Raw genomic sequence first — 13,932 nt, 5'->3', positions numbered from 1 at the left:
ATATATATATATATATATATATATATATATATATATATATATATATATATATATATATATACATTTTTTTTTCTAATCATTGTTCTATATTTCTTTCTAGAAAGTTACATTCCCCATTTTTAACAAATGTCAATTGGTTTCATACAATATGACGTTAAAAAAAACTATAAATTTTCAAGTAAATAAAATCTTTTTGTGATTAGGGAAATTTTTATTCGATCTTTTTGCAAAATTAACTTTTTTTTATAAAACTTCAGTCGTAATTAATAATATAGACATAATCCTGATTTTTGGGTATTTAAATTAAAAAAATATAGATATTAAAAAGTATTCACTTTTTGAGGAAATGTTGATAGTTGAAAGTAGTTAGGTCTATTACATTTTGTGTAGTAAAACCTTCAAAAGAAATGTGGTATTCTAAGGTTAAGAATCCCGATAGATTTCTATAGCATGTGATAATTAATTTTTGTTCAATTTATTCCAACTTTAGGTACATAGAGAGAGTTATGTATGTAGAAAGTTAAATAGATGTGTCTGAAACAATCTACAAATTTATGCAATGCTGCGAATTAAACTCTTCATTATAATAACGCCGCAATACATTTGTTATAAATATATCTCAAATTTATCTATTTTCTATTTAATAATATAAAAGAATAAAGGAATAATCAAATTTGTCGCAAACGGATATTTATATCGATATATTGATCCTAAATTTTAAATATACTTATTGACACATTGTATTAAGCAAATTTTACTGATTACATGCATTATTATTTCATCATTGCAATATCATTGCAGTTTAAACAGTTATAAGGAAATAAATGTTGCTACATTTCGTAACTCAAGATTAAAAATTGCTGTAAAGTTTACGTATATCTGTCTCTCAGAGAATACTATGTCAGATTCACAATTTATAGATATTGAAACATGAATGTAGAATAATTAGAAAAAAATTTCATGTACCAAAAACCAAGATAGATAAACACATAATCGCTAGTGTATAATTATCAAAGTCACTTCCCTTGCCAGACAATTCACATCCCTCAATATAACACACTCTATGAGATATGACTATTGATATACTTACCAGGCGCAAACAAAAAATATCCTATTATTACCTACCAAGAGACATAGACCTCTTGGAAGCGTAAGTGCCACTTCCTGTCTGCACGGAACGTATAATAATCCATTCAGTAGCATCTGCACTTGCATTGAGTGATCATGGTCACTGGCAAACATGTGCAACTCGCGGTCTCGCAGCAGGATGCGAATGATTACAGTCTTCAGTAGAATCGTTGGTTCCTAAAGTCAGTAGGTGCCTGGCCGAGCTCAGCCACAACAACAGTCGGAGAAAAAGTGCGGTCAACGATACAAATATTTATTTGCTATTCCCTGATATCCTTCGCAGTTGTGCCGTGTATCTTGAACATTCTGTTCAAGGAGACCGACGTTCATATGAAATTGAAAGCCGTGGGGCCATTGAGCCATTGGTGCATAGGTGGCATGAATTACTTTTCGTTGTTGTTTCGCAGTTGCGAAACTAGCCTCAACTATTTCTTTGTGACCTTCTGATTCAATGGATGTTGTGTCGATCAATATACATGATACATCTGATTTGTTTTAAATTAGGTTCTGGGCTTGAAACGAATCGTTGGTTTTCAATAAAATCCGCCACTTGTCTGCGCAATAAAACCCACTTGTCTGAATTTGGCAGGTGGGTCTTTCCAGTTTTCCTGAACATGAGGTTTCATTACAGGACTTTTAAAAGATTTAACATTGATACTATTACAAGCTCTTTCAACAGTTTTAGCTTCTTTAACTTGATCTGCAAATTTCTCTCCATAAAGTCATCGGTTCGATTTCGTAGCATCTAATATCGGTTTTATAAACTTATCCATCAGAGAAGTGGTAAAACATTTTCTTGCCACAGATTATTGAAAATATATATCTGTCAAATGTTTACCAGTATCCCAAAGATAATTAGAGAAAATTAATCAATTCCTTCTTCTGAGTGTTCTAGAAGCATGGATATAGCTGCTCCAAAAGAAATAATAGCTGTTCCCACGTATTTATTTGCGTGTTAGAAAAATGTTCATCTTGTTTAAAAGCTATTTCTGTTAAGGCTGGAGCTACTTCTAAATTGACTTTTGGAGGATCAGTATAAAAATCATCTTCCCGTGGATATTTCTTAAGAAGAACATATTTTTTATTATCTAATAAACCTTCCGACGTCCATTTTTTCCACCTAGGAATGATCACTGGATGTAAATTAATTGATGATTCTGAAAAAACATTAGGATTTTCTCCTAATAAACTTAAAATATCTTCATCAATATCAGTGTTCATTTTAGGATCTTTTTGGACTTTTAAATCTGTATTCGACTTGTTGTCAATAATAGAAGTTTTAACTACAGTATAAGTAATATCATTTTCTGAATTTCTTTATTATTTTTTTGAATTTCTTTATTATTTTCTTCAAAAGTTATAGCTGAAAAAATAATAATGATTTAAAGCTTATTACTTTATGTGAACTCGTTCGTATGGAACTTATTTTACATATAAAAATGTGCTTCTGCTGTATGGGCAATAATCTTAAAAGGTCAAAATTTCTTAATCAACTTCAACTTTTATGTGAATATTGTTTGTATGGAACTTATTACATATAGAGGGAGATATAGCACAAAAAATGTATTTCTCCTAATTAACCGTACAGGACTAAATAATCTCATGTGGAGGATAACATACATTAGTATGCAAAAAAATTTAAATCTACTATTAGGAAAAATAGATTCAGTACGATCTTGTGTAAATTATAAGATCAACGAGGTTAAATTATCTAGTTGATCTTGCATTTTTCTCATTTTTTCCTTAAACGATTCTTTCTTTTAAATGGGATCTTGATCTTCTCCTTTTCTTATCTTTTCCTATCACCAGATAACAATAATTTAAGATCAGAGAAACAATTTCTACAAATCATACAAAAATACGCGTGAAAACTTCTCGCACAACGAAAACGATATGAAGTCGGTCACTTACGCAGGTCAGATGACGAGAGAAACAAAATAAATCTAAACGTTGTGAAGTTCAGCATAACTGACGGTACTACAGGTAATCACTTTTGAACGTGACGCATAGTATAATTTCATTATGTTATTTAAAAACATATATTGGCTATATTGATTTTAGCTTAAAATAACAATTTGAAATTCAATGTTTGTCATAAGATCATACTTATCTCACGAGTTTGTAAAATGGTTATTATATTTATAGTTAGTAAATATGAGAAAGAAACTTATAATAAAGGATAGATGAGTAAATTAAGTAACTTTTCCGACAATGCTTTACTGTATTTCTCGAGCTTATATAATTTACATAATTTAACGGCTAACCTTTGCTTTCCTCTGACGTGTCCTGCTGTAGGGCCATTTATATTGATAATCGCAGGACCCTTTCCGTTTATCCTTGTTTACAGTAAACTAAGATGCATAATACAAACATCCTACACAATTGAGTAACATTATGAAAATAATCGCTAGAGAAATATTGCACAAGTTTTATAAAGCTAAACTCATACGAGTATTAATATTCGCATCGTTCGTGGGAACGTAAAACAGATTGAAGTGAACATAAAAGTCCCAAATTGTTTTACGATATTCGCAATAAATCTGGATATATTAATTAAAGAAGATTAGTGAATTAATCACAAGCAATGGTAGATGAATTGTAGTGGCGCCGTTTGCTAACTAAAGCTAAACTAAAAAGTTCTCTACCATTTTGCAAATGGCCACATAAATTTTTAGTTATTAATTAAAGAAAATTTGTGTATTATCGCGCAATCATATCATAATTTTCTTTATTTAATAACTTAAAAAGTCTACTTGTTTATTCGTAAATGATAAAGAACTTTTTTGTTTAGTTTGACAAAATGTATATAGCAGCACTTATAGCCATTATAATTCATCTACTATATCGCGCGTGATTATTCACTAATCTTCTATTATAGCTCTTAAATATTTAAATAAATAATTCTCTGTTTCCGGTTTCGAACTGACACTTTAAAACCGCATTATTTAAGTATCCGCGGATCTACGGATAACTCAAATCTGAAATATCATATTTATCCGCTATTCGAATAATCGAATATCTGGATAATGTCCAATCCGATTCAATATTGAAACCCTAATTCTTTAATTAATATCTCGCGATTTATTGTGAATATCGCCAAACGGTATAATATTTTTATCCGTCCTACTTTCCCACAAACGTTGTAGAGACGAATTTGGGACACATATTCTGTACACAAAAGTTTAATATAAAGATAAAAATTAATTATTTAGTCAATTTCTGTGAATAAAGAATACTAATAGCCACAAGCTTCTCCTCAAATAATATCACGATTTACGTACGTTCGCATAGTATCGTAAAAGAATATTGATTACGGATAAGAACTTTTAACTGTCATCAGTTTTTTCCCACTATGTTCTCCATGGAAGCCTACAACGCTGCACTTCCGAGAGCATCAATTATCGATCAGACGCGCAGATGTTTTTCTTCGAAAGTACATTACCTTATCCGCTCAATGAAGTTTCTAATGAACCGCGCAGGCGCTTGTTCAAATATAGCTCTAGTCAGAGCACTGCAGTCAGTCTAGTCGCTGTAGTCAGTGCATCGTGCGCCTTGGTGAGGATCATGACAGCCTTCGAGTTTGTGCCAAGTGGCACGGAAGCTATGGACAAAAGCAACAACGATTACAGTCTACAATTGACTCGTTGGTTCCTGATCCCAATCGGTATTTGGCCACGAGCGAACACGGCGACGAGAGTGGAGAAGTTTACGTCGCGCGCGCTTATTCTCATCTGCTCCTCTTTAATAGCGATTATCGCAGTGCCGTGCTTGTTGTACGTGTCCTTGGAGGAAAAAAATGTTCAACTAAAAATCAGCACTCTTGGCCCGCTGAACCATTGGTTCATGGGCATGATTAATTATTGGTTGTTGGTCGCGCATAGTGACAACATCCGGAAATGTGTGCGGCACATGGAGACAGACTGGAGGCTCGTGCAACAGAATGAAGATCGAGAGGTGATGATGCGACACGCTAAAATTGGTCGTTTCGTCTCCGGATTTTGCGCTGTATTCATGCAAAGTGGCACGTTCCTCTTTGACATAGGCAAGGCACTGACAACTACAATTGTCGTCGTCGGCAATGAGACTATCTCAATGCATCCCATGACATGTCCAATTTATAAAAAATTTATCGACGTGAGATTTAGTCCAGCGAATGAGATCATGATAGTTGTCCAACTTGTGTCGGGTTTTGTGGTAAATATGGTCATAATAGGTGCTTGCAGCCTTGATGCGGTCTTTGCTATGCACGCATACGGTCAGCTGGACATGCTGTTCACGTGGTTGAACAAACTCGTCGTGGATAACAATAAGGGAAACCAATCGGCCGGACAGAGGCTGGCCATTATTGTGGAGCATCATTTAAGAGTATTGAAGTATATCACATTAGCATTGAAACCGATTGTTTTCAGAAGTTTACTCGATTTATCAAGTGTAATTACATTTAGAAAACTTAGTTTACTATTAACTATATAAATGTGTAAAATTAATCAAATTTCTAAGCAATTTTTCCTGTTTTCTTCTTATTTAAAAAAATGCAACCAGTTACAGTTATATATGAATTGCAGTTTTATATCGCATATGGAGAATATTATGCATCATATCTGTCTTGTGGAATTATTGGGATGTACGATGAATATGTGTTTACTTGCATATTATTTTATTACGGTACGTTAATGACATGAAAGTTGAGTGGGAAAAAAGGTCAATATACCGTGTAAAGAGATCTATTAATTGATATTATTAGTTTAATCTTGAAAGAGATTGTAAATCCGACCGAGCAATCACCGCGTAATATATTATACCTTGGGTAATGCTAATTCCAGTGGTACTGTAACTTTCAAATTTCATTACTCAGAATGTACTTAGTAAAAAAATACGTTATTATAATATTTCGGAAAGCTCTCGAGATAAGCTACAAAAATATGCGATAAAAATAAGGGGTTTTATTTAAAAAATTTAAGGTGATATTGCCCTGACCTTGATGATTTCACCAAAGTAATATGAATAAACTGATAATATGAATAAATAGATTGCTTTACACCTTAAACTTTTGTTTAAAACATTTTTATATTACTTAGATAATATACTATAAAATTTAGATTTCCCGAATTATTCAAGCGTACCAATCTTTTTCCCCTCCCTGTATAACCTGTGTAATATACAGAATGTTTGATAACTGATTGAGCAACCGCCGTGTACAGGTAGAAAGGGTCAAAATAATATTAAAAGTTATATATCATTTTTAAATTTTCTCAATATTTATTCCGTAATTAATTAAAATGTATAAACGAATGAACTTACGAGAAGCGGTAGGACAGGCTCTGTGTGTAAAAGAAATGGCTTACTTCTTAGCAACAATGAATAAACAGCTCATTTCAAGGTAGAGTAACGTATACGTATCACTTGTTACTCCGCCTCGAAATCAGTTACCGGACACTCTGTATATTTCCTTATTTATCAAATGTCCAATTTAATGGACATTTGGACAATTGAATTACTTCATTAAAATATCTCAAAAGATTAATCTTTCGTTATTCTTTAATTAATTATATACTTTTATCTTCGTAGAATTGGGATTCATTTGACCGACCAAAAACAATGTCATACGTCATTATTTATCTATCTATGGCTTTTAATATTTTTATATTTTGTTATATCGGCGAGATTCTCACGGAACAGGTAAATATTTAAAGATATCTCGAAACACTGAACAACTCTTTAAGTTCTGCTTAAAAAGAGTTATGATATTGTTTGAACTTAACTAATCTTGATATTGATTAAATTTCTTTACATTTCTCGGACTAATCAATACAAATTTAAATCTTGCATTTATTAGTGTAAGAATGTTGGTGAAAAAGCATATATGATTAACTGGTATGAATTACCGCACAAAACTGCTCTTGAGCTCATTTTGATAATTGCACGATCGAATAGCGTTATCAAGATAACCGCTGGAAAATTGTTTCAATTATCTATCGCAACTTTTGGTGATGTAAGTAATGCATACATTGCACTCATGATAAACTGTATTAATAAACAATTAATACATGCCGTTTTTACTTTACATTCTAAATTGTTACAATACCTCTATACAACTCCACTTCTTTCACTTTGTTCACTGCTTTATATTTGTTACTTCTTTACGTTTATGCACTCATTTCAAATTATGTAAAAAGTTTGTAAAATATGATTAATCTATATTATTAATTTATATCATAAATAAGAAGGAAGAAGCATTGTTTTTTCAGGTAATTAAAACTTCCATGGTATATTTGAATATGTTGCGAACGATGGCACCTTCCGTGTGAATATTAACTTTAGCAAAGAAGCACAAGTATATATATTTTATATAGAATTGAGATGTGTAATATCATCAAAGTAGAAAACAGTATTTAATAAACAGTATTCAGTAAAAGTATATAAATAATTTTATTACAATGTAGCTTATGACTCATTATTCACAAATACAATGCGATTGTACGTGTTCAAGTTGAACGTATTAATATAACGAATTAATATAACGAATTAATATAACGTTTCATATAACGAATGATAAAATATTTATAAGATTCATAACAATAAAATATTAATTATCGTAAGTTAAGTATGCCTCCTCAACAATATGTCTATGCATATTGTATAGAAATTTACACACGACGCTATAAGACGAAGTTAATAACGTGAAGCAACTTGTCACTGTTCTGCGTACTTTCCCTCTGCCTTCTCCGCCCACGCGGTCAACGTGCGCACGATACTTTCATGTGCATCAATTATCGATCAGGCGTACACGCGCTTCTTTCAGAAAGCATATCGCCCTGTCCGTTCATCAATTGTTCGCTCTAAAGATGCGCGCACGCGCCCGTTCGAATATACCTTCGGTGCAGGTGCATCGTTCGTAACAGCCAGTATATTGTGCGCCTCCGTCAAACGATCATGACAAACTTCGGACGCATGCTGACGAACATCGAATTCTCGTACAAAAGCAACAATGACTATAGCCTTCAGCTGACTCGTTGGTTTTTAATCCCGATCGCAGCTTGGCCACATGCGAGCACTTCGACGACAATAGACAGAGTCTCACGAGTGCATATTCTCGCTTGCATTTTCTTGATAACGATCATCATGGTGCCGTGTTTGTTGTATGTATCACTGGAAGAGAAAGATGTCCAGATGAAACTGATCGCCATGGGTCCGTTGAGTCACTGGATTATGGGCATGATTAATTATTGGCTGCTGCTAACGCGCAGCGGTGATATTCGTGAATGTGTTCAGCACATGGAGATGGACTGGAAACTAGCACGTAAAATTGATGATCAAGGAGTGATGTTGCGATATGCGAAAATCGGTCGCTTTGTTGCCGGATTCTGCGCAATTTTCATGCAAAGCGGCACATTTCTCTTCACCATTGCTAAAGCGATGACATCCGTGCCTGTTGTCATTGGCAATGACACCACGTCGATGCACCCGATGACCTGCCCGATTTATAGCAAGTTCATCGACACGAGATTCAGCCCTGCGAATGAAATTATGCTTGTAGTGCAGTTGGTGTCGTGTTTTATAGTGAATTCGGTTACAGTGGGCGCGTGCAGTCTCGCTGCGGTTTTCGCTATGCACGCTTATGGGCAGTTGAGTATGTTGTTCTCATGGTTGAACGAACTTGTTAACAAAGATAAAAGAAACGAGTTCGCGGAGCAAAGACTGGCCGCCATCGTAGAGCATCACTTGAGAGTGTTGAGGTATTTAAATTGTGCATCAAAGATTGCGCTGTTTTACAGGAATTTCATTTACTAAATATCAATTAAAGTAACCACATTTAGTCAAAATCGGTCTTTTAGCGTGTCAACGATAAATAATTTTTGTTATTTAAAAGTTCTTTATTGGGAGGGAAATTTTTAAGTTTATAAGTTCTCCTTTTTACGGCAAAGGCATAATACATTTATACGTACACGTTGCAGTTTTATATCGCGTATGGAGAATATTATGCAATATATCTGTCTTGTGGAATTGGTGGGATGTACGATGAATATGTGTTTACTTGCATATTATGCTATTACGGTATGCTAAAGATCTAAAAAAGGTGAATACGTTATAGTAGCGTTTTGTAGTCTTCTTATTTATAAAATGTTAAATATTTTTTCCTAATTTTCTAGAATTGGAATGATTTTGACGGAGCGAAAATAACGTCGTATGTTATGGTATACGTATCTATGGCTTTTAATATTTTTATATTTTGCTATATCGGCGAGATTCTCACGGAACAGGTATTTACTCAACTTACTGATTAATATTAAACATTTGTGATTTCTTCATACACGTACATTTATATCATATCATATCCTAATTTTATCACTTTCTTTTTATATGTAATCGCCGACTGCATGTGAAATTTATTTCAATAATATTTTATACACATTTGCTTCTCACATATTTTCGTAAGAAAATTTAATATATATATATATATATATATATATTTATTTATCAGTGCAAAAATGTCGGCGAAAAAGCATACATGACGAATTGGTATGAATTATCGCACAAGACTGCTCTTGGTCTCGTTTTGATAATAGCACGATCGAGCAATGTTATCAAAATAACAGCAGGAAAATTATTTCAATTATCTATCGCAACTTTTGGTGATGTAAGTAAAACGTATATCGCACCCATAATGGCAATGTATGAATAAAAATGTGATACATTTTTTTACTTTATATTTTTATATGCATTATAAATCTATTATTATAATATTCCTGTCCTCTCATCTCTCTTTATTCATTATCTTTTTTATGTCCCCAAGTACATGATATTTACGAGTTTTAATATATTTGTGTTAAAATTCTCTATAATTAACCTTACTGTAAATAGGAAGAGGAAGACTTTGCTGTTTCAGGTAATTAAAACTTCTGTGGTATACTTGAATATATTAAGAACGATGACACACTCCACATAACCAATATTAAATTAGGAAAGGTAAAATATATATTTTATATAGAACAAATGCAATACCGTTTCAAGATGGAAGAAATATTTAATAAATAGAATAAACCACTATGAATGCCATTAAATATATATGTGTTTCTCATTACGTTATTTAAAAGCATATATTGGCTATATTGATTTTAGCTTAAGATAATTATTTGAAATTTCAATAAAATTGTTTGTCATAAGATCATACTTATCTCACGAGTTTGTAGAATGGTTATTATATTTATAGTAAAGTAAATATGAGAGAGAGACTCGTAATGAAGGATATGTGAACAAATTAAATAACTTTTCTGATAATGCTTTACTGTGCTTCTTGAGCTTACATAATTTATATGTTTTAATGGCTAACCTTGTCTTTCTCTAACGCATCCCGTTGTAGGACCGTTTATATTGATAATCGTAGGACTCTTTCCGTTTGTCCCTATTTACAACATTACTATAGTTGATATGTGCTTAAAACCTAACACAAGATCACAACAAAGACTTATGATACAAACATCCTACACAATCGAGTAACATTATGAAAATAATGGCTAAAGAAATATTTCACAAATTTCATAAAGCTAAACACATACAAGTATCAATCTCCATATCGTTCCTGGGAACGAAAAACATTGAGGTAAACATAAAAGTTCTATGTTGTTTTACAATATTCGCAATAAATCCGGAGATATTAATTAAAGAAAATTAGTGAATGATTACACGCAATGGTAAATGAGTTGTAGTAGTGCTGTTTGGCAAACTAAACTAAAAAATTCTCTACCATTTTGCAAATGGCCACATAAATTTTTAGTTATTAATTAAAGCAAATTTGTGTATTATCGCACACAATCATATAACAATTTTCTCTCACTAATAACTAAAAATCTACGTGTTCATTCGCAAAATTAGAGAACTTTTTTGTTTAGTTTGACATAATGTACACTCGTGGTCTGAAAGGTTTGTGCACCGATTTTTTGTAGATTTCGGAACGCGTCCTAACTTCAGGAGAGAGACAACCACTACTTGACACGCCAGCGCCGCCACTTATTACGAGAGCAGAAGGATGTCATATACCGTATATGCCATCCTTCTGCTCTCGTAATAAGTGGCGGCGCTGGCGTGTCAAGTAGTGGTTGTTTCTCTCCTGAAGTTAGGACGCGTTCCGAAATCTACATAAAATCGGTGCACAAACCTTTCAGACCACGAGTGTACACAACAGTATTTATTGCTATTATAACATATCTACCATATCGCGCGTAATTATTCACTAATCTTCTTTAATTAACATATCGAGATTTATTGTGAATATCGCAAAACGATAAGATTTTTATCCGTCCTATGTTCCCACAAACATTGTGGAAACGAATTTTGAACACACGTTCTGTGTATGCACCAGTTTAATATAAAAATAAAAATTAATAATTTACTCAATTTCTGTGACTAAAGAATACTAATTGCCACAAACTTTTTCTCAATTAATATCACTGTTTACATTTGTTCGCACAGTATCATAAAAGAATATTGATTATAGATGAGAACTTTTGACTGTCTTTCGTCTGTTCCCACTATATTCTCCACGAAAGCCCTCAACGCTGCACTTCCGAGAGCATCAATTATCGATCAGACACGCAGTTGTCCCTCTTCGAAAGCACATTACCTTATCCACTCACTGCAGTTTCTAATAAATCGCGCAGGCGCTTGTTCAAATATAGTTCTAGTCGGAGCACTGCTCGTTGCAGTCAATGTAGCGTGCGCCTTCGTGAGATGATCATGACAGCTTCCGAATTTGTACCAAGTGGCACGAAAACTATGCACAAAAGCAACAACGATTACAGTCTTCAATTGACTCGTTGGTTTCTGATGCCAATCAGCATTTGGCCACGAGCGAACACGGCGACGAGAGTAGAGAAGATCTCGTCGCACGCGCATATTCACCTGCTCTATTTTGATAGCGATTATCGCGGTGCCGTGCTTGCTCTACGTGTCCTTGGAGGAAAAAGATGTTCAAGTAAAAATCAGCATTTTTAGCCCGCTGAGCCACTGGTTCATGGGCATGATTAATTATTGATTGTTGGTCGCGCACAGTGATAACATCCGGAAATGTGTGCAGCACATGGAGACAGACTGGAGACTCGTGCAAAAGATTGAGGATCGAGAGGTGATGATGCGACACGCTAAAATCGGTAGCTTCGTCTCCGGATTTTGCGCTATATTCATGCAAAGCGGCACGTTCCTCTTTTCCATAGCCAAGTCACTGACAACCACAATTGTCGTCGTCGGTAATGAAACTATCTCAATGCATCCCATGACCTGTCCAATTTATAACAAATTCATCGACGTGAGATTTAGTCCATCGAATGAGATCATGATAGTTATTCAGCTTCTGTCGTGTTTTGTGGTGAATTCGGTCACAGTGGATGCTTGTAGGCTCGATGCGGTCTTTGCTATGCACGCATACGGCCAGTTGGACATACTATTCTCGTGGTTGAACTCATCGTGGATGAGAATAAGGGAAACCAATCGGCCGAACAGAGGCTGGCCATTATCGTGGAGCATCACTTGAGAGTATTGAAGTATATAATTTAAGTTTTGAAACCGACTGTTTTCGGAAGATCACTCGATTTATTAAATGCAATTACAATTAGAAAAATTAATTTACTATTAGCTGTGCAAAAGTGTAATATTAAATAAATTTTTAAATGATTTTTTCTATTTTCTTTTTATTAAAAAAAAATTCAATTATATATACGTGGCAGTTTTATATCGTGTATGGAGAGTATCATGCAACATATCTGTCTTGTGGAATTATTAGGATGTACGATGAATATGTGTTTGCTTGCATATTATTTTATTACAGTACGCTAATGACATGAAAGGTGAATATATAACAGCCTGTAATATATATTTAAGCCTGTTATATATATTTCCTTATTTATCCAGTTTAATGATTATATCACTTCGTTAAAATATCGCAAATAATTAATCTTTCGTTATTCTATAGTTAAATATATACTTTTATCTTTATAGAATTGGGATACATTTGACGGATTAAAAACAATGTCATATGTCATTATTTATCTATCTATGGCTTTCAATATTTTTATATTTTGTTATATCGGTGAAATTCTCACAGAACAGATAATTATTTAAAGATATTTCGGAACACTAGACGACTGTTTAAGTTCTGTTTAAAAAGAGATTTGGTATTGTTTGTTAAGTTTAACAAATCTTGATATTCCTTAAATTTTTATACATTTTTCTGGCTATTCAATATAAGTAAATTTAGATCTTGCCTTTATTAGTGTAAAAATATTAGTAAAAAAGCATATATGATTAACTGGTATGAATTACCACACAAAACTGCTCTTGGGCTCGTTTTGATAATAGCACGATCGAGTAACGTAATCAAGATAATCGCTGGAAAATTATTTCAATTGTCTATCGCAACTTTTGGTGATGTAAGTAATGCATACATTGCACTCATGATGAACTGTATTAATAAACAATTAATACATGCCGTTTTTACTTTACATTCTAAATTGTTACAACGCTCCTATACAGCTCCACTTCTTTCACGTTTTGCTTACTTCTTTATATTTGCTACTTCTTTACGTTTATACACTAATTTCAAATAATATAAAAAGCTTGCAAAATATTATTAACTTATATTATTAAGCTATATCATAAATAGAAAGGAAGGGATGTTGCTTTTTCAGGTAATTAAAACTTCCGTGGCATATTTGAACATGTCGCGAACGATGGCACTCTCTGTGTGAATATTAGCTTTAGCAAAGCGCAAAAGCATATATATTTTATATAGAATTGAGATGTAATATCATA

General features: G+C 33.2%; 2 protein-coding genes and 1 pseudogene across 3 annotated transcripts; all 3 read left to right on the top strand.

The window, feature by feature from the left end:
- The first annotated feature begins 4,690 nt into the window (after nt 1–4,690).
- Nucleotides 4,691–7,533, top strand: LOC116843403 (odorant receptor 4-like). Of its 2 annotated transcripts, XM_032813793.1 has the most exons (5): nt 4,691–5,501; nt 5,694–5,793; nt 6,697–6,807; nt 6,965–7,120; nt 7,377–7,533. In XM_032813793.1, exons 1-5 carry the CDS (start codon nt 4,693–4,695, stop codon nt 7,434–7,436), a joined length of 1,236 nt encoding a protein of 411 aa, XP_032669684.1. In that variant the 5' UTR covers nt 4,691–4,692; the 3' UTR covers nt 7,437–7,533. The 2 variants fall into 2 exon arrangements, with proteins under 2 accessions (XP_032669684.1, XP_032669683.1); XM_032813792.1 differs by having other exon boundaries at nt 6,965–7,487.
- Nucleotides 7,534–8,061: 528 nt separating this feature from the next.
- LOC116843405 (odorant receptor 82a-like) lies at nt 8,062–10,556 on the top strand. Its single transcript, XM_032813795.1, has 5 exons — nt 8,062–8,864; nt 9,084–9,183; nt 9,279–9,389; nt 9,611–9,766; nt 10,016–10,556. Exons 1-5 carry the CDS (start codon nt 8,062–8,064, stop codon nt 10,073–10,075), a joined length of 1,230 nt encoding a protein of 409 aa, XP_032669686.1. The 3' UTR covers nt 10,076–10,556.
- Nucleotides 10,557–11,862: 1,306 nt separating this feature from the next.
- On the top strand, nt 11,863–13,868 carry LOC116843420 (annotated as a pseudogene).
- Nucleotides 13,869–13,932: the final 64 nt, after the last annotated feature.

This window comes from Odontomachus brunneus, unplaced genomic scaffold, assembly GCF_010583005.1.
Source record: "Odontomachus brunneus isolate Ranch 3 - 2012 unplaced genomic scaffold, Obru_v1 Obru_scaffold_032, whole genome shotgun sequence".
In the NCBI taxonomy this organism is placed as follows: domain Eukaryota; kingdom Metazoa; phylum Arthropoda; class Insecta; order Hymenoptera; family Formicidae; genus Odontomachus; species Odontomachus brunneus.
The sequence above is the reverse complement of the archived record's forward strand: the minus strand, read 5'-3'. Positions and strand labels throughout refer to the sequence as shown.